The sequence below is a fragment of the Petaurus breviceps genome, unplaced genomic scaffold (assembly GCF_028583685.1).
Source record: "Petaurus breviceps papuanus isolate PSGF00001 unplaced genomic scaffold, PetGlider_PUasm1.0 214, whole genome shotgun sequence".
Taxonomy (NCBI): Eukaryota; Metazoa; Chordata; class Mammalia; order Diprotodontia; family Petauridae; genus Petaurus; species Petaurus breviceps.
The window spans coordinates 9,913,444-9,934,762 of NW_027185863.1; the positions used below are offsets into that span (position 1 = coordinate 9,913,444).

Consider the following 21,319-nt stretch of genomic DNA (forward strand, 5'->3'; position numbering starts at 1 on the left):
CACCCCTCCCCCTGGTCACACAGTTTAGTTGATTCCTCTTCTCTGAGCCTATCTCCTGATCCCATCAACCAAACCTTGTCCCCCATTCTACCAAGAGTGGTTGATTCTATCAGACTATAGTCCCATTTCAGTCCAGAAAGAACTTTCATTCATAGCAATAGGAGCATGTTCCCTATTTTCTTTGAATTTCCCTGGAATTCTTGATAGACCCTTCTGCTTAATGAATACTTCAATAATTTAAATCATCAGTGCCATTATTCCAAACACTAATTAACAGATTTAACTGAAAACTTCCTCTTGCCAAGACAAAGCGTGACAATGTACACAATGCAGTCTGAGAAAAGGTTTAAGTAGTTAAAGTAAACTTCCTATTTTTAATAGACCATCAGTGGAGTCAATGCCACATGACAAGGCCAAAAATCAAGGAGTTTACAATCCAATGCAAGGAGACAACATGCAAACAAATATATACAAAGTAAACTAAATAAAGGATGAATAGGATATGATTAAAAGACAGAAGGCATTGGAATTAAGACTGTTGGGGAACTCATTTGGAGTCAATGACTCCAAAAGAGTATTTTTGCCATTGCATGAGATACGGTCTCTCAGGCTGCACAAAATATATCTCATCTTGTCCTTTACAAGCTGTTCTGTGCTACAGTAAAACCAATTTTCCATCATCAGGGGAATCAGAGGGCTGGAGAAACCTGAAGGAACATTTTCCACAGACCACCCTGACCCTCGCCACTTTGAGCATGACTGCAAAAATAGTTTATTAGATGATTTATTTATTTACCAGTTGTTAAGTGCTTACTATGTACAAAGACCTGGGATACGAATAGAAAAACAAGACGGCCCCTGCTCTCAAGGGGAGACAACAAATGTAAGAGGTTTCAGTAGCAAATCAGATGAAAGGCCCAACAGTTTTTAGGAAGCAGTGGCAAAGCATGCGGTAATACATATATATGGCACTTTAAGGTTGACAAAATGCTTTATATTTATTACTTCCTTTTATTCTCTTAACAACCCTATGAGATAGGGACTATTATCATCCCCATTTTGTTGTTGTTGTTGAGCTGTTTCAAGCATGTTCCACTGTTCATAACCCCATTTGGGGTTTTCTTGACAAAGATACTGGAGTGGTTTCCCATTGCCTCCTCCAGTTCATTTGACAGATGAGGAAACTGAGGCAAACAGGGTTAAGTGACTTGTCCAGAGTCACACAGCTGTTAAGTGTCTGAGGCTGGACTTCACCTTAAGAAAATGAGTCTTCCTGACTCCAGGTCTGGCACTCTATCCATGCGCCACCATTATTACATTAACTAATGTAGGGCTGTCTAAACAACCAATTAAGGAGAAAAGTAAAACACAGTGAATCCAATCAACTAATAATATAATAATAACGAACATATATGTATATATGGCATTTTAAGGTTTACAGTATGCTCTGAGTGTGTATGTATGTATGTATGTATGTATATGTCTATATATAAAAACTTCCTTGTATTCTTATAACAACTCCATGAGAGACATGTTATTATTATCCATTTTATGTAGGAAAAAACTGAGGCTGAGAGATTAAGCAACTTGCCCAATGTCAGACATCTAAGAAGTGTCTAAAGCAAGATTGAAACTCAAGTCTTCCTGGGTCCAGCTCTCTATCTACTGCACCACCTAGCTGCCTCTGACAATAACAATTTTATATAACAAGGACATTTGATCAAAAGTGACATGGGACACCTTAGCAAGTAACAGGGTTTACCCTGGGGAGGAAGGTCTTCAAGCAAAGACTGGAGGAGATGCGGAAGGAATACACTCCAGGAAGAGAAGATGGTCATTGCAAAGGTCAGGAGACAGGAAGCAGAATGTCACGTGTGAGGAACATGAAGGACAACCATTTGATGTCTTGGGATCCTACTTTCCATCTCTGTCAGATGAGGTCATTGGATGAGCCTATCTCTAAGGCAGTTTCCATTTTAAATCCTGAGTTTCTGAAGGCTACATAATTAGCTACAAGACTAGAACCCAGCTCTGTCCAATCCCAGTCTTGAGTTCTACGTTCTTCTACATCCCAGCTTTAATTTCCCTACTTTCTTATTTTCTCTGAGAAGATTCACAAAGCATCCCAATTCCTTTCTGTCTCTTCTTCCAGAACTAATTTCACCGAAGACACCTAAAAGTCCAAATAAACTGATTTGAGGGTAAAGCCGTGGGATATAATCGCTGATTACTGAACGGAAAACCAGGAGACCTGGGTTCTATTTTCAGTTCTGTCACTAATGACCTGTGTGGCTTTAAGCAAATCACTCCAATTTTCAGAGCCTGTTTCCTCAGCTTTAAAATGGGAGGGGAGAAATAAGCCTTTAAGGTTTTAACTCAAAAAAACCCCACTATAATTTTAATTAAAAAAACAGCAATGTCTAATACAAAGAGCTTTGAATTTAGAATCAAATGTCATTATTTGAATACTGGTTCTGCTGCTTACTGCCATAAAACATGAGTCTCAGTTTTCTCACAGGTAAAATGAAAGAATTCCATTAGAACAGGGGTTTTTAAAAGTCCAAGAACTTTAAAAAACTGATAATTCATTTTCTTTGGAACCCTATGTTGCAACCCTAGTTTATGCATTTAAAAATACTAATGTGTATGTTTTGTATGATTGTCCCATGTATAAACTATATCAACTTATTTGCTCCTTCTCAGGGAGGGGGGAGAAGAAGGAGGAAGACATGGATAGAATTTAGAACTCAAAATTTTTAAAACTAATGTTAAAACTTGTTTTTACATGTAATTGGGGAAAATAAAATATTAAATTTTTAAAAAAAGAAAATCAGGATCAGCAGAACCCACAAAATGACACAGAGAAGCTAACCTCCCGCTGAGGACAGGCCGGCAGGAATCAGCCAGCACAGCACTCTGGGAGCCGAGCCCAGCCCCACATCGAGGCTTTAGCCCCAGGATGGGCCTGACCGGCCACCAGCTGGAGGGACCCCAGATCAGCAGCAGCTGTGGCCATTTCCAGAATTATCAACACACAGATGTGAAGGACAAAGTGAGAGGTCAGTGCAGTGTGGACTTTGGGACCAGTAAGTGGGAGTGCATGGCTTTTGCCCCCAGGGCAAGAAGCCACTGAGACACAGGCACAGCCAGCCAGTGCCACGTGGTGGCTTCAGCTCCTAGCCTGCAGAGTGTAGGAGGACCAAGCACCAGTCTGAGGGGTCATCACTCTTGCTTTAACCTGCTTGGATCTGGATTGCAGTCTAGGGTGGAGGTCCTGGAGTGTATGTCCAGCTTGTGTGTGAAGGCTTCAGAGAGGGCACCCATCTAATACCTCCGGCAACTGAGAAAACCTCAGCGTTTGGGACGAAAGCTGCCCTGTCTGGTGTCAGAGTCCTACTGTGGCAAAAAGCCCAGGGGTCAAATGACTGAGGGGCAACATGACCAGGCAAAGGAAACAAAGCAGATAGAAGATTCCAACATTAGACTCCTATTTTGGGGACAAAAAGGAGCAAAGCATGGAACAGGAGGAAGACAGTGAAGTCAGAACTCCTGCACCAAAAGCTTCAAAGGAAAATATGAGCTGGTTACAGGCCATAGAGGACCTTAAGAAGCAGATAAGAGAAGTGGAGGAAAAATTGGGAAGAGAAATGAGAACGATGCAATAAAATTATGAAATGAGAGTCAACAGCCTGACTAAGGAAAATAACACTTTAAAAAACAGACTGACTCAAATGGCAAAAGAGGCTCAAAAAGGCAATGAGGAGAAGAATGCCTTAAAAAGCCAAATTTGCCAGATGGAAAAAGAATCTCAAAAGCTCACTGAGGAGAATCATTGCTTCAGAATCAGATTGGAGCAAATGGAAGCTAATGACTTTATGAGAAATCAAGATGCTGTTAAACAGATCCAAACAAATGAAAGAATAGAAGGCAATGTGAAATATCTCATTGAAAAAAACATTGACCTGGAAAATAGATCCAGGAGAGATAATTTAAAAATTATTGGACTACCTGAAAGCCATGACCAATGTAAGAACTTAGAAATCATCCTCCAGGAAGTTCTCAAAGAAAACTGCCCTGATGTTTTAGTACCAGAGGGCAAAATAGAGGTTGAAAGACTCCACCGATCACCTCCTGAAAAAGATCCCAAAAAGAAAACTCCTAGGAATATTATAGCCAGGTTCCAGAGTTCCTAGATTAAGGAGAGAATATTACAAGCAGCCAGGAAGAAACAATTTGAATTTGTGGAAACATAATCAGGATAGCCTAGGATCTGGCAGCTTCTAGACTGAGGGCTTGGAATATGATATTCCGGAGGTCAAAGAAGCTGGGATTAAAACCAAGAGTCACCTACCCAGCAAAACTGAGTATCATGTTTCAGGGGAAAATATGGTCATTCAGTGGAATAGAGGACTTTCAAGCATTCTTGCTGAAAAAAACAGAGTTGAATAGAAAATTTGACATTCAGATACAAGAAGCAAGAGAAGCATGAGAAGGACATTGGAGCTTCCCACACAGCCTGGCCCACTTATCCGTTCTTCCTAACTTGTTTATATTAGGAAGGAAACTGCAACAGCAGGAGGGAAGGAATTCAGAAAACAGGAGGAGAAAAAGAGAAGAGGAGGAAGGTCTGAAGAGAGGTTCAGTTAACGGCGCTAACTGTTTTTTATTGACATGATGCCTTTTCTCAGGAGAGCTCACAATGCTTTATAAACATAAACCTCAAGAGGCAGATGCCAAATTTTATTATGTTCTGCTCTGAGAGGAGATATCAAGGTACAATGAGGGAGTTGGTCAAGGTTAGAGAGGAAAATCCTCCAGCCAGAGCCATGTCAGTGCCTACAAGGCTTGGAGGAAAGGAGACCATCTGTGGACTTGGACTTGGTATTAAGGGGGACCCAATCTTCTCACCAAATGATGGCCTTCTTATCCTACTACAAAACCGGGGATGTGTAAATTTGCTTTTAGAAATATATTTTGAAAAATATATTTAATTTAATTGGTTTAATTTGTAATCCTATGTGCTTTATTTTATACATTTAAAATCATTTTCTAAGAAGGGGTCTATAAGGCCTCGCTAGATCACCAAAGGGGTCCATGACACAAAAAAGCTTTAAAAACCCCTGAGCACCTTGGAGTTTTTATAGGTGATTAATAAATGTTTGGGAAATTAATAAATCAAAAAAAGAAAGAAAGAAAATCAGGACCAAAAAAATCCCACATTATTTTGAGAAGGGGTCCGTGACATTAAAAAAAAAAGTTAAGGATCTTTAAAGTCTCTGTGAATGAAAGTTCCTCTGCCTACATTTTAGTGGAAATGCTAATAGCAATGATATGCCTAAATGACCAGGAACAGGATCATAGAATCTGAGTAATCCCCAAACCAGGTTGGCACTTGTTGCTAAGTAGGAAGCCACTTCCTTATTGCTAATCAATCCCCTCAGTTTATTTAGTGTTCTGTCTGCCTTAACTTTCACATGAAAGAATTGCATGTGATTTAAAACCACTACTTTTTTTTTTTTTGCAAAGACAGCATAAGTGATGATATCAGATCACTATTCATTTATTTGGTAAAGGCAAGAGAACTAGGAACAGACTGAGGAAGAAACAAACTGAATAGGGTCTTTCTGTGACACAGAAGCATTTGCCTATGATGAAGAGATCAGACCTCTTATCACCACTCTCCTTTGGCTATCAATAAAAAACACCTGTTTAAGAATAATGACAGGTTAGAGGTACTTAAACCACACACATAAAGCAAAAAATAAATCCAGTGCATTAAGGAAAAGGCCATTAAAACTTGGGGGAAAAATGGATCTGAAGCTTCAAGATGACAGCTGTGGTGCCATAGCTCCCAGCCAAGAATCTTCATTCACAGATGCTTCTTTATTGATTAAAATGAAGGAAATCCACCCCTGCCACTCTAACTGGAGTCCCTGTTTGAAGGAATAAAGAAGCTGCACTCACAAATGCTTCTCCATCTCGATGATGGAAATCTGGACATTTGAGCCCAGAAGAGATTGCAATAAGCAGCACTGTGTCTATACAGGTGTATGTTTGAATTTAAGTCTACCTGTGTGCATGTAGGTATATAGATATTTAGGCATATATCTATATGTGTTGAGTCATTTCATCATGTCTTATCCTTTGTGATCTCATTTGGATTTTTTGGGGGGAGGGGCGCAGATACTAGAGTGGTTTGCCATTTCCTTCTCTAGCTCATTTTACAGATGAGAAAATTGAGGCAAACAGGGTGAAGTGACTCATACAGGGTCACACAGTCTATAAGTGTCTGAGGCATTATTTGAGCTCAAGTCTTCCTGACTCCACCAGTCATACCTGATCAAAAGAATTTGTTTCCTTTTCTTAGGGCAATTGGGGTTAAATGACTTGCCCAAAGTCACACATCTAGTAAGTGTGTCAAGTGTCTGAGGCTGGATTTGAACTCAGGTCCTCCTGACTCCAGGGCTAGTGTTCTATTCACTGCTCCACCTAACTGCACCCAAAAGAATCTGTTTCTAATGGTGAAATTTCAAGCATTTGGGGGAAGATATTTTGAGATAGAAAGGTCAACATGGTCAGTTTCCTGGGCTGATTCCTGGTAGGTCCTTCCTCTTCTGTCTCCAACACAGATGCTGTGTTATGCAATTTGGATGTATGGTGGAATTACCTACTTACTCTTCCATCCAGTGTTATTAATCCTGTTCTTCCACATTAAGAAGAGTAAATGCTTACCATCAAACTCAAAAAAGTTTAAATTCACTGTCTCCATTTCCTCACTATTCATTTTTCAGCCCTTTTCCATCTGACTTTTAGTCATTCTCTTGAAAACATACTCTTAAAGGTCACTAGTGACACCCTAATCATCAAATTCAATGACCATTTCCCAGTCTTCAGTTCTTTATGTGGCACCTGACATGAATTACTATTTCCTCCTTAAAACTCTCCACTCTCTGGGTTCCAATGACACTGCAATTTCCTGTTTCCTAATTCCTCTCTCTCTGGATACTTTTATCTGTCTCCTTTCCTGGTTCCTCCTCCTCATCTTCCTCCTTCAATGTCAGCATTTTATAGGGTTCCATTCTGAGCTCTCTTCTCAAACATCCCAGGAAAAGAATATGGTCTAGTGGAAAATGCATTGGATTTGGCACCAGAAGGCCTGGAGTCTTGGCTCTCCTACTTACAATCTACATGTTACAATCTGTAACAACTTCTCTGAACCATTTCCTCATCAGTAAAATGGAGCTGATATTAATACCTGATCCACCTGCTTCATAGAGCTGTCATCAAAATGACGTGAAGGAAGATATATTAAAGCACTATGAATCATAAAAGCACCATCCTGTCCTCTCCAATACAGTGGCCACCACTTTTTTATTATTTGCTCATAGATTTAGAGTTGCACGGGACCTTGAAGTCCAAATCCCTCATTTTATTGATAAGGGGAGAGAGAGAGATTATTTGACTTGTCCATAGTTTCATAGTTAGTAAATGATTGAGCCAGGATTTGAAACCAGGTCCTCTGATTCAAGATCTATTACTTTTTCCACCATACCCATCACTTAGCCTTTGAACTCCCTTTGACAAGACAAGATAGGGCATTTCAGCCACAGGTCACCCATTTTCCACATATCTACTCCAGCAAAAAAACCCTGAAGTTTGTACCAGACCAAACATGAGAAAGAAATTCAACAAGAAACTATTGTACATGACTTGTTCTACCCCAGAATTGCAGAAAAAGCTAGCCAGAACCCCACAGGCATTAAGAGGAAAGGGAGCCTTTAGCAGAGCCAATGCCAATGCAGGGTAACAAGCTATTAACCTCCCATTAGAACCAGAGATGGACAAAGCTTAATGTCCAGAGACAAGAAGAACATTGAGCTCCTCTGAGAAAGCCCCACAGTGGGCAACAGGCAGTTTCAAATGTGTTGGAATCATGTCTTTTATTTTATTATTATTTTTAATTAAATCATTTACTTTTAGTTATCAACAATCACTTTCATGAGTTTTAAATTTTCTCCCCCTCCCTCCCCAAGATGGCATGCAATCTGATATGGGCTGTACACATACATTCCTATTAAACACATTTTCACATTAGTCATCTTGCATTGAAGAGTTATAAGGAATTGGAAAAACCATGAGAAAGAAATAAAAGCAAAATAAAACAAAACAAAAAAGAAAATGGTCTGCTTCATTCTACATTCTGACTCTACAGCTCTTTCTCTGGATGTGACTGGCATTTTCCAACATGTGTTCTTTGGAACTGTTTTAGGTCCTTGCATTGCAGAGAAGGGCTAAGTCTATCAAAATCAGTCCTCAAACACTGTAGTATTTTATTATTTTTTTTTCACTTAAAAATCTATTTTCTCTCCTTCTTACCTACCCCACTGAAAAAAAAGAAAAACAAAATCCTTATAACAAAGATGCATAGTCCAAGTAAAACAAATTCCCATGTTGGCTGGGTCCAGAGAATATATGTCTCAACCTGCACCATGAATTCATAGTCTCTCTGATAGATGGTGGACAGTGCACTGTGTTTTATCACTGATCCTCTGGGACCACATCTTCCAGGCACAGTTAAGCCACAACCATTTCAGCCATTGTCCATAACATTTTATCAGCTTGCACAGGTCACCATATAGACAAAATGGCATAGTTAGAAGAGTACTGAATTTGGAGTCAGTGGACCAGGCTTCACATCTGCCTCTCCTTCCTGTATAACTTTAGGCAAATTGCTTAACCTCTCTGGGTCTCAATGTTCTCAACTATAACATAAAGAAAGGAATTGGACTAATGTTTTTGCTTTGTTTTGTTTTGCTTTGCTTTTTGGAGGGGGGGAGGCAAGGCAATTGGGGTTAAGTGACCTGCCCAAGGTCACATGGCTAGTAGGTGTGTTAAGTGTCTGAGGCCAGATTTGAACTCAGGTCCTCCTGATTTCAGGGCCGGTATTCTATTCACTGTGCCCCCTAGTTACCTCCTAATGTAATATTTTGAGGAGAATAAAGAAACAAAGGAAAAAATGCCAGGATCCTCAAACTCACTATAAATGTTCTAATAATTGCATAGTGCTAATATTTTGCCATAATTAGAGAACAAAAGTTTTTTATTGGCACACAGTCCAAACATGGACTTAGCAACAAAAATGTTATGAATTAAAAAACAAACTTTTAAAATGTTGATGAATGTAATTATCTTTTAAACCAAGGTCCAACTGGGAAGGAGCCAGTTTTAAGGAGAAAGAGCAATGACCATGGAGTCAAGGGACCTGTGCTGGCTCAGCTCCTGACCAGTTATGCAGTCTTGCACTAACCGCCTCAATACCTTCACTTTTAAAATGAGAGGGGTCAGGCTGGATGATTTCTAAAATTCCAGCTCTAATATTCTGTAAGATCTATAGGAACTTCCATGCCCTCTTCCCCACCTTCTATACAATCTCTTTCAAGCAACTGATCAACAAGTGCTCATAAAATGACTACTATGCACCAGACACTTTGCTAGGCTTTGTGTAAGGTGTATAATGAGTGTGATCTTAGCCCAAATCAATTAAAGACAGTGGGCATATATGATGAGCCTATGTGTCAAGCACTATAGCTCAAAGGAAATAAAATACAGTTGAGTTGTTAAGCCACAAAATTGAAGTATGTTAAATTCACATAGTCATTTCATCCTCAGTTTGCATCTTATTTGTTTAATAACCTCTCCATTCTCTGTGCCCTCAGTGGAAAAGCAGCCCACTGCTACAAAGCTACAGGTATACACATAGTAATAACCTTCCTCTAATGGCTTAGTATCTGAACATATGCATTTTATGTTTAAAAGAAAAACTTTTCTTACCATTTGTCTTCTGTTCTCCACCAAATTGATGCCAATAATTCCCAAGAAAGAGCCAAAGCCAAGCTACGACCAAAAGAAAAAAGGGAAACAGATCAATATTTCAGCTTGCTTAGTAGTCTGGTAAGGAAAGTTTAACATTAAACAATAAAGCTAATAATGCAAAAGTATAACAGCAAAAAGAGAAGGTCATCTCCATCTTGTGCTGACCCTGAGGCAGGACAATTCAAGCTAGACTTTGAACCAGTCCTAGAAGGTGATTAGATACAGTTCCTATATAAGGAACCTACAGAATTTTGCATTCAAAATATGGTTTCAGGTTCATTTCAGATAAGACAGATTTTATACACACACACACACACTCATGTGTGTATGTATATGTGTGTGCATGTTTGTGTATGCCTGTGTGGTTTGTATGCATTTATATGTACATATGTGTATATAAGTGAATATATTATTTATGTATATGTACATATATAAATGAAATAAATAATGGATAATAATTAGCATTTATGTAGTACTTTATGGTTTGCAAAACACTTTACAAGAATCTCATTTTAGCTCACAACAACCCCGGGAGATAGGTCCTATTATTAACCCCATTTTACAGATGAGGAAACTGAGGCAGTCAAGTTAAGTAATCTGCCCACAGTCACACAGTTAGTGAGTTTCTGCACATAGATTTTAACTCAAGTTGTCCTGACTTCAGGTCTAGCCCTCTATCCACTGAGCAACTAATTAGGGCATGTTGCATATGAGCAGAGTAGGCAATTCCTTTCTGTGGTCTCATTTCAGGGACATGGAGAGATGTGCTTACCTCTAAAATATATCACCCACAGGCATGCCTAAATTCTAACAATGGAGAGTAATTCTTGTGAGTTCGGGAGGGTTTTTAGACCTGAACTGTGATTTTATTATCCTTTTACCAAATGCAGAAAGGTATCTACTCTTCAACTCAGAGACTTAGAAAGTTGCCTTGGTGGCCGAGACATTAAATGACCTACCCAAGATTTCAAAGCAAAGCATTTTAATGGGAATGGGAATGGGAATTTGAAGATCTTCCCTGACCCTTAATAGGTCTAAGGGAATTTGCAGATCTTTCCTGCTTTGAAGATCTTCCCTACCCCTGATAGGCCAAATGTAATCACATGGAGTCTGTGGTAGGAGCAGTTTGTTAAAGGGTGGAGCAGAGCCTACAGGAAGGTGGGAGTCAGAGTAGCTAGATAGTGGGAGAGAGAGGACAGCAGGCAAACAGACAGCTAGGTTTGTGAGTGTTTGTGGGAAGGCTAAAGGATTGTCTGGCTTCCTGCTGTGTTGTGCTATATTAATTTCTTTGTTACTATGATGGATTTGACTTTCTGGTGCTGGGATTTGGTTTTCTGGTATCTGAATAAATGTTTTGCTTCTGTCTTATATGTGGAGAGTCTGTTATATTTTGCGATTCAGACCTGTACCAACATATTCATAACCACTATTGGTGCTGTGAACATTACATTGGTGCTACAATCTCCTGGGTAGAACATTCACCCAGCCTTTCTAATTCTGAGGCTATGTCTGTACCCACTATACCACTGATGCCTCTTTTCCTTTGAGTTAAGACATGGGTACTTAATCCTTTTTTTGTGTCATGGACCCCCCATCAACTTTGACAGCCTGGTGAAACCCTTTTCATAAAATTTTTGGAAGTGCATAAAATAAAATATATAGGATTTGAAGTACAATTATCAATCTATATCTATCTATATGTATGTATATATATTAAAATACAAAAACAAGTTCATAAACCTCAGGTACAGAACTCCTAATAAGGGATTGTATTTCCAGGAATTCTCTGGAACTAAAATATAAATATGCTGCCAGAGAGGAGCAACTTATTAATCCACTGTCACTCATTGATATCTTAATAGAAATTAGTTTATTAGTTATCTTGGAATGAGAAAAATAGAGCCCTGAAGGAAAAGAAGTTTTGATGACTACCAAAATGAATAAAAGGTTCAGAATTTGGGGTATTTCTTAGAAAGGTGAACTTAACAGAAGAATGCCATGGTAGGCTTTGAGTATTAGGAAAGGGGTACCTAAAAGAGAAGAAAGAATGCAGAAAAGGTAGATAGGAAATAAACTTTACCTACTTCCCAATTTTTCCAGGGCAGAAGAAGCTAAATCTAATGTTGCATAGTGAGAATATATTCACCAACTGTGAATTCTAAATGAAGTTGTGTGAAAAAACCTAAACATGGAATCTTGTGAGAGGTCAAAAACTAGGATCTCAGTTTTAAATTTTTTTTTCATTAAAAAAAATGTTCTCAAACATGAATGCCTGTGATTCTAGGGCCCTTGTCTATGCTAATCCCCAGGTCAGACACAATGCAGGGCAGATGGTGGCAATGAGCAACAATGAACATATCACAAGTTGAAACTAAGAACATTAAATCTAATTCTTCCAGGTGACCTCATTTACATGTCCCTGGCAAGAGATGTCTGGTTACAAGGCCTGAGACTTGACACAGGGGTATATAATTCTGACTATGTACACAAAAGTGTGCGTTCTTGGTCCAGTGGTATGTAAAATAATGGAAGGAAAGTGATTTGAAGATGCCTTATTGGGCAGCTCTCATAAATGTGGGTGGAACCAGGGAGATTTGAAGAACAACAAAACCCTATTTGCCTTCTACCACTCCTAAAATTCCAATATTAAAGTTCAATTTGAGTCTTGAAGGCAGAATGAGATCATATTGTAAAATACTTAGCATAGTGCCTAGCATATAGTAGGCACTTAAGAAATGCTTTACTTAAAGAAACCATCCATAATTAGGACTTCTGAAGTTATTCAGATCCAACCTTTACCTAAAGAATCCTGTAACAAATCCCCAAAGAATGGTCATCCACCTTCACTTGAAGACTTCCCATGATAGATAACTCAAGCAAACCATCCTGCTTTTACATTCTCTAATTATTGGAAGTTTTCCCTTACATCAAACCAAAATTTACTTTTGCAACCTTTCTTCATTCCTCATGGTTCTGCCCTTTGGAGTCAAGTAGTATACGTCTATTCAATCAAGTCAACAGATATTTACTAAGCACTTACACTGTGCTAGGTGCTGGAGATATATTCTCTCTCCAGGTTATACTCCAAGCTAGAGATGCTCTACCACCTTCACTTTTTCTTCTTGAAATTAGTCATTCCCTTGAGGTGGCTAGGTGGCTCAATGAATAGAGCACCGGCCTGGAGTCAGGAGGACGTGAGTTCAAATCAGGCCTCAGACACTTAGCACTTACTAGTCATGTGACCTTGGGCTAGTCACTTAACCCCAATTGCCCTGCCTTCCCCCCCTCAAAAAAAAAAAGAAATTAGTAATTCCCTTCACTATTAAGCTCAAGAGCCACCTTCTAATGGAGGCCTTTCCTAATTAATGATAATAATAGCAACAACAATAATAACTAGCACTTATGTAATGCCTTGGCAGCTAGGTGGCACACTGGATAGAGTACTGTAATCAGAAAGACATCTTTGTGAGTTCAAATCCAGTCTCAGACACTGACTGGATTTGAACTCAGGAAGATGTCTTTCTGATTACAGTACTCTAATTACTGATTAATGTGTGACCCTGGGTAAATCACTTAACTCTGCCTCCGTTTCCTCATCTCCAATGAGACAGAGAAGGAAATAGCAAGCCACTTTAATATCTTTGCCACAAATGGGGTCATGAAGACTCAAACACGACTGAACATGACTCAACAAATATAACGCAAAGTTTACAAAGTGCTTCACAAATAATATTGCATTTGATCCTCACAACAGCCCTAGGAGGGAGGGAGGTACTGTCACTAGTCACATTTTATAAATGAGAACACTGAGACAGACTGAGGTTAAATAACTTTCAAAGGGTCACATAGCTAGTAAGCATACCTGAGGCTGTAAGTAAATCGTAGTGATAGAAATCTGTTGTACCATCTATCTATCTATCCACTCAGTTCTTATGGCTTTTCCTTCAACCTCTCCCCAAAACCCAACCAAAATTACTTTGTATGTGTGTTTATTTCCTTATTTGTGCACATATATTTTCTCTTCAGTAGAATGTTGAACTTTGGGTCAGCTAGGTGGCACAGTGAATAGAGCACCGGCCCTGGAGTCAGGAGGACCTGAGTTCAAATCTGGCCTCGGACACTTAATACTTACTAGCCGTGTAATCTTGGGCAAGTTGCTTAACCCCAATTGCCCTCCAGAAAAAAAAAGAATGTTGAATTCCTTGAAGGAAAGAATTGGTTTGACTTTGCCTTTATTATTTATATGTGTATGCATATATATATATATAATTACTTTACTTTTGGTATATATATACATTTATATATACATTTTACATAGAAATATATACATCATATATACATAAATATTTATATATATATGTGTGAACAACTCATATGTACATATAAATACATTTTATTTGTGTGTGCATGTGTTTGTACACACAATATTATTTATTTGTGTGTGTGTGTGTGTACAATATCTGCTTTCAAGGAGCTTCCATCATACTAATTTCCCTTCTACATGACAGCCCTTTAAATGACTGAAGACAACGCAGTGAATAAAGCATCAGCCCTGGAGTCAGGAGCACCTGGGTTCGGATCTGGCCTCAGACACTTATCACAAAAAATAGTCGTGTGACCTTGGGCAAGTCACTGAATCCCAACTGCCCTCCAAAAAGCGAAATAAATAAATAAATGACTGAAGACAACCATCATGCCCCACACTGAGTATTCTCTTCCCCAACCTAATTAGCCCTAGTACCTTCAACTTGTATGGCATTGTCTCTAGCTTTTCATTCCCCTAGCTTATCAATGTCCTTCTTAAAATATAGTACTCAGAAATGAATATAAGATGCCAGTACAAAATACTATAAAACTGTCACTTACCTAATCAAGCATTCTATGTCTCTCTTTATACAAACCAAGATTACCCGGGATGGGGGGGGGCAGGGCAAGAAGGTAGGAGTTGGCTTCCATGTCATATTGTTGATTTATATTGAGTGCGCAAGTTTACTAAAAGCTTATTCTCACATGAACTGATGTGTAGCTATGTCTGCCCCAATATTACGTGTGTTTAAAAAAAAATCAAGTTCACAAGTACAAGATTTTGCTTTTCTTCCTATTTGTTTTCATTTTACTAGATTCAGCCATTTATTCCTACCACTCAAGATCGTTTGAGATCTGACTCTGCTATGCCTCTCAGCTTCTAGTCTGATCTACATCTTACCACTGGACCCAGATGGCTCCAGAGGAGGGAGTGAAGCTGGTGATTTTGCACAGCTCCCTCTCACTTAAATCCGATTCACTTTCAAGTCATGGCATCACCTTCCTGATGTCATGGTCCTCTTCAAAAATGAAGGACAAATGACAACAACCGAAAATGTAATAAGCATGTCATCCTTGCCTTACCTAAATAACCAATTAGATGGTTGAAAAGTTCAGGACCAAGGGCAGATCCCTTAGGCACTCCACTACTAGACACTTCCAAGAAAATATTAGACTATTGCTTGGGTCTGTACATTCAAGCTGCTCTGGATCACCTTAAGTTTACTCTCAGCTAGACCACATTACTCCTTTTCTACAAAGGCATTATGCAAGAATTTGTGAAATATCTTGCTGAAATCCAGGTATATAATATGTCTAAATACAAGAGTCAAGGGATGAGAGTGAGAACATTCCAGGCCACCTCTTCAAGTCCAAAGTCCATTTTCCTTGGTGAGAAAAGAGAGGTAAAATACAATTATCCCCTCCATATCATGGGGAGGGTGGCAGTTAGGAGTGCAGCATCCTACCCTCACCCCACCCCAACACCCTGTGATCTGGAAAGTCCCCTTAAATTTTTTGGCCCTTCCTTCATACCAGAGAAGTCTGAATTATCATGGTATTAAAAGATAAAATACGTAGATAATATATAATGCCATACATATATTTTATGCATTTCTGAGTTTCTAAACTTTTTCTGTGTTGGCTGCTGCATGTTGTCTGCAGCTTCCACAAAACTCCCAAAGAATTCCCATTTAATTTCTTATGCCAACCTGTTATATCTTGAAACTGTAATGTGGAAGGGATAACTGTAATCACTGAATACAACTAGGTCCTGATTAGTGTGAATAATGAGCCCCCAAAATGTTTGAATTATTTGAATTTGTGCTGATATTGCTGTTGAACTGCAAATAATTACCATATTTGCATAATTATCACTTCGAATAGTGTGAATTCATATATAGTATGACCACTTCAAGGGATTCATTATTTGAACTAATCAGAATCTACCTATTGGGCTTTTCTTGCTTCTTTGTCCACGGTCATCTACTCCAGACTTCAAAACAATGGTCCTATCCTTTCTTTGATCATCCTCTGCTCTCAACATAGTTTTGGTAAGAGCTCTTTCTGTGACTGGCAGCATTCATCATTCCCTGCAGCTCATTCTGAGCTTTAATGCTCCAGAGGCTATTAATAGGAACATTGCATGCTTCCTTTGTGTTTATCCTTTATGTCTCTTGTTATCTCTTATAAGTTATATAATGAGCTCTTATAATGTTACTTGTTACTTATATAATGAGCTCTTATAATGTTACTTGTTATCTCTTATCAGTATACTTTGAAAATCTAAATCGTTCATATGATTGTAATGGAATATTGTTTTTGCTATAAGAAATGATGAGCAGGATGAGTTCAGAAAAACCTGGAAACATTTACATGAATTGATACATTGAGGTGAGCAGAACCAGGAGAACATTGTACATCGTAACAGCAATATTGTACAATGAGTTGTGAAGGACTGAGCTATTCTCAGCAATACAACGATCCAAGACAATCCCAAAGGACTCATGATGAAAAATGCTGTCTGCCTCCAGAGAAAGAACTTATGGCATCTGAATACAGATCAAAGCATTCCATTATTCGCTTTTTTGTTGTTTGAGTTTTCTTCCACAAAATGACTAATATGGAAACATGTTTTACATGTTTGCACATGCATAATCTATATCAGAATACTTACTTTCTCAGGGAGGGGAGAGGAGGAAGGATAGAATTTGGAACTCAAAACTTAAAAAAAAGAATGTTAAAAATGTATTTACATGCAATTCAGGGGAAAAAATTTAAAAAGGAAGAAAATATAAATTACCTAAAACACATTTACAAAGACATTGATCCAATCAATATTCAGGAAAAAATTTCAGTTCATATTTTAATGCTGCCAATAGAATGTTTCCTGAAAACCTTTCAGTAAAACCCCAATACAAACTATAGCAACCATGATATATTATGGACCTAGACACTGGGTATATTCCTTGAGTATAATACGTGGTCTTTATTGCTCCATGAGTCTCCCATGAACCAACATGGGCTCCATTTCTCTCACAGCAGAACAACTCTACTGGCCCTGCCATTGAAATAGGCTCACCTTTGTTCTTGGATGAGAAATTAGAGCAGAACATTAAAACAGACATTTCAGTACAATTTTTTTATATATAATTATTCAATAGGACTCATTCTTTAACTATTTATTTTTCAACAATGACTTCTGAAAGCCTGCTGAGGATTTTCCCATTTACAACACAGACACCATTTTCTTCCTAAGACCAGCTCATTACAATGAATTGCTGGCTTGTACACAGGAACTTTAATTAGTGTCCCACATAAGTGACTTAAATGACACATTTGTCAAACCAATGAATACAGAGAATTCATTCTTTCAATGATTTAATTCCAAAAACATACTTTAAAAAATCTTGTTCCATTTAGAATACTTTGGTCCATTACCAAAATATTTGTATTTCTTAGAGAATCATGCCTATAATGTTGTTATTTGTATTTTAATGTCATTAATATTACTTATTAGAATAAATATTAAATAAATTAAATTTTTTAAGTAAAAAATTCTAGCTATTTATTGATCAAAAGTTTTTTCATTCACTTGCAGAAATATCCTGCAGTTCTAAAAACTCAGGGGGAAAACCTTTACCGTTCACAGCTCAGATCCTTGCCCTCTCTCTCCACAGCTGTACCCACACATTGCCTTACATAGAGTCCTGAAAGAGGCTTATGCCAGAGGATGCCAAAAGAAGACTCTCTTGTGGGATTCCCCAAGGCCTATGTTCTGACTTCTGGCTAATGATGGCAGCTGGCTAAGCTCAAAAAAATCTATACACAAAGAAGTCATTTTTACAGGCTTCTCACAGTCAGGAAAACAAAAAGTAAGAGGCAAGGCATTCTCCAAAGCTTTCCAACTGAGGAGCTGAGAAAGGAAGGGGAGAAGGCACATGATACTAACCAATGTTAAAGGGAGAGTGGCTTCCTTTGTTTTTTTTAAATAAACTCAGAAGACCTTAGTTCAAATTGAGGCCTTGTCACTAACTAGCTCTGTGACCCTGGGCAAGTCACTTAATCTCTTGTCAGTCTCAGCTTCCTCATCTGTAAAATGGGGATAATGACAATATATATTGAGAGAGCATCTGCTCAGGTATATGTTGGACTAAATGGCCTCTCAAGCTTCCTTCTAACTCTGGAATTCTATGATTTTGTAATGGGGTGGGGAGAGGTCATGGTTTCTGCATCAACATCTGAAACACTATTACCCAGACTCTGGACTATAAGCTTTCTGTGATGTTAACTTCTAATTTCATAGCACAAAACGAGTAGAAAAGATTCTAAGAAATGTGAATTTTCCTTGTCCACACCACAAATGGCACCTTCTAACACACCATCCCAAGCACATCTCTACTGCACTCACAATAATTCCTGGATAGTAGCCTCCCACAGTCACATTCTCTGTTCTGGTTGTCGCTGCAAGGCCAATGGTCAGTATGAAGATGGATGCCACCAGTAGAGAGACAGCAAACCAAAGAGAAATCTGCTTTCTTTTTGCAAACTGACCTGTGGAGGAGGTAAGACGGGAAAAATCTGTTAAAAAATATGGATGCAGATACAGGTGTTTTAGCAAACATGGTACATGTTAAAGAACTATGAGTTTATTTTCTCATATATATCTGCTAAGGAAAAATAAACATTTTTGGGTAGAAGTTATCGAGGATAGAAAGACCAGTCACTGTTTAGGTTCATCTAAGGGGTCAGACAACATTATTGATTTAATATGGTAATGTAATGCTGTGTTCTTTGATCTTAAATGAAAGACTTTTGGTCAAAGCAAACAAACTACTATGTACAGTATACTCTCCTAGGTGCTGGGGAAAAGACAAGGATTAGATAAGACATGGTCTCTTCTTTCATGGAGTTCACATGACTTGTAAACTTCTATATGGGGTGAGTTAAGAATCTAGCATTTTGGGGTGGCTAGGTGGCACAATGAATAGAGCCCTGGAGTCAGGAAGACCTGAGTTCAAATTCGGCCTCAGACACTTAACAGTAAGTGTGTGACCTTGGGCAAGTCACTTAACCCCAATTGCCCCTCTCCCAGAAATTTTGTTTTTAAGAATCTAACATTTTATTTGGAAAGTAACTTCATCATTTTTTTTATTTTTATATATATATTTTTTTTAATTTTTAAGCAATCGGGGTTAAGTAACTTGCTCAAGATTACATGGCCAGTTATTTCTGGGTGTGGTGCTGAGTGTCTGAGCCCGGGATTCGATCTCCAGGTCGTCCCAACACTGGAGCCGGTGCTCTTACTCGCTGAGCCACCCAGCCGCCCCCTAAGCAATTGGGGTTAAGTAACTTGCTCAAGGTTACACGGCCAGGTGTTTCTGGGTGGGTGCTAAGTGTCTGAGCCCGGGATTCGATCTCCAGGTCTTCTCAACACTGGAGCCAGTGCTCTTACTTGCTGTGCTACCTGGCCGCCCCTATAATGAATGATTTCTTTTTTTTGTTTTTGTTTTGCCTTTTTGGAGGGCAATTGAGGTTAAGTAACTTGCCCAAGGTTACAGGGCTAGTTTTTTTGTGTGTGTGGGTGTTAAGTGTCTGAGGCAGGAACCGAACTTGGGTCCTCCTGACTTGGGACCAGTGCATTACTCACTGCGCCACCTAGCCACCCCAAACAAAGTGCACAATTTCTTTTTTTTTTTTTTTCAAGCAATCAGGGTTAAGTAACTTGCTCAAGGTTACACGGCCAGTTATTTCTGGGTGTGGTGCTGAGTGTCTGAGCCCGGGATTCGATCTCCAGGTCGTCCCAACACTGGAGCCGGTACTCGCTGAGCCACCTGGCCGCCCCACTTCATCACATTTGACATTCATTAGGCAAACATTCAAACACAGGAATCAAAACAAAATTATAAATGAAGTATTTGGGCTAGACTAGTTTACAAGGACCTACTGAGGTAGAATTGGGCAGCTAGGTGACAGAATAAATAGAGCACTGGACTTGGAACCAGGAAGACTCATCTTCATAAGTTTAAATTCAAACTCGGACTTACTAGCTATGTGACCCTGGGCAAGTCACTTAACCCTATTTATCTAAATTCCTCATCTGTAAAATGAACTGGAGAAGGAAACAGCCAATCACTCCAGGATCTTTGCCAAGAAAACCCCAAAGAAGATCATGAAGAGCTGAATGTGTCAGAACAAACACTGAGTTAGAATGAGGATCTTTCCCTTTAGTGCTACCAACCCAAGGTCTTGGGGCTAGCCATAAATGCAGCATCTTCTTTCATGGGTCAAATACAGTCTGCTGCCTATTTTTGTGTGACTGGAAAGCAAAGAATGATTTTTTACATTTTTAAATAAAGTTTTATTGAAAAACAGGTGACCTGGATTTGACCCGTGGACCATAGTTTACACAAGGCTATCATCCAGAATATAGATTCCTCCCTCCTCACAGTGAGTTGTACACTTACAAGTCCGTTTTTTAGGGTTTGACAGAAAATGCTTTTCTACAGGTAGCAAGACTACTTGAAGGTGCAAGCCCTATGCAGATAAGCAATCGTCAATAACAGAATCCAATACTGTCTGACATGGGAAACCATTCTTACTAGGGTCTTTCAATTTGAATACTTCTAGCCATCCAGTCTATTTCCAGACAATCAACAAGTTATCGGCGTTTTTTTTTTAACTACATGGCAAGGAATAATTCAGGAATCCTTTATTTATATGACTTGGGCAAGTCACAATCTCTGGATCTCAATTTCCTCATCTGTAAAATGAGGGGTTAAGATTATATGGGCTCTGAGTTTACTTCTAATTCTAGATCTATGATCCTCTGGTTCCTAGGTCCCAAATAAGTCTATATGTTCTTTCTAGTTCTAAACTTTGGTCCCAGTTCAACTTTCCTGGCCACCAGATAATTCTATGCATTTTATGTCCATGTCTTTCTCTTCCAGTCTAGATTAAATTATATTTTCCTAGCTACCCAAAAAGTAAGTTTGTTTTCCATTATTTAGCTTCTACTGCACTAGGTAGATTTTACCTAAGACCTTCCCTCCAATGAGAATCCTAGGTTCCTCTACAATTCTTTAAATCTACACACATCTCTCTCTCTCTCTCTCTCTCTCTCTCTCTCTCTCTCTCTCTCTCT

The 21,319-nt window shown here is 38.8% G+C and overlaps 1 protein-coding gene across 4 annotated transcripts in view; it reads right to left on the minus strand.

The window, feature by feature from the left end:
- The window catches only part of TMEM255B (transmembrane protein 255B), a 195,641-nt gene that overhangs the window by 159,130 nt on the left and 15,192 nt on the right, over positions 1-21,319 (minus strand). For all 4 annotated transcript variants that reach the window (XM_069094063.1, XM_069094062.1, XM_069094064.1 and 1 more), the window contains exons 2-3: positions 18,587-18,729; positions 9,832-9,894 (exon numbers count right to left, since the gene is read on the minus strand). In XM_069094063.1, coding sequence (XP_068950164.1) covers positions 9,832-9,894; positions 18,587-18,729 — 206 coding nt within the window. The remainder of the gene's footprint in view (positions 1-9,831; positions 9,895-18,586; positions 18,730-21,319) is intronic.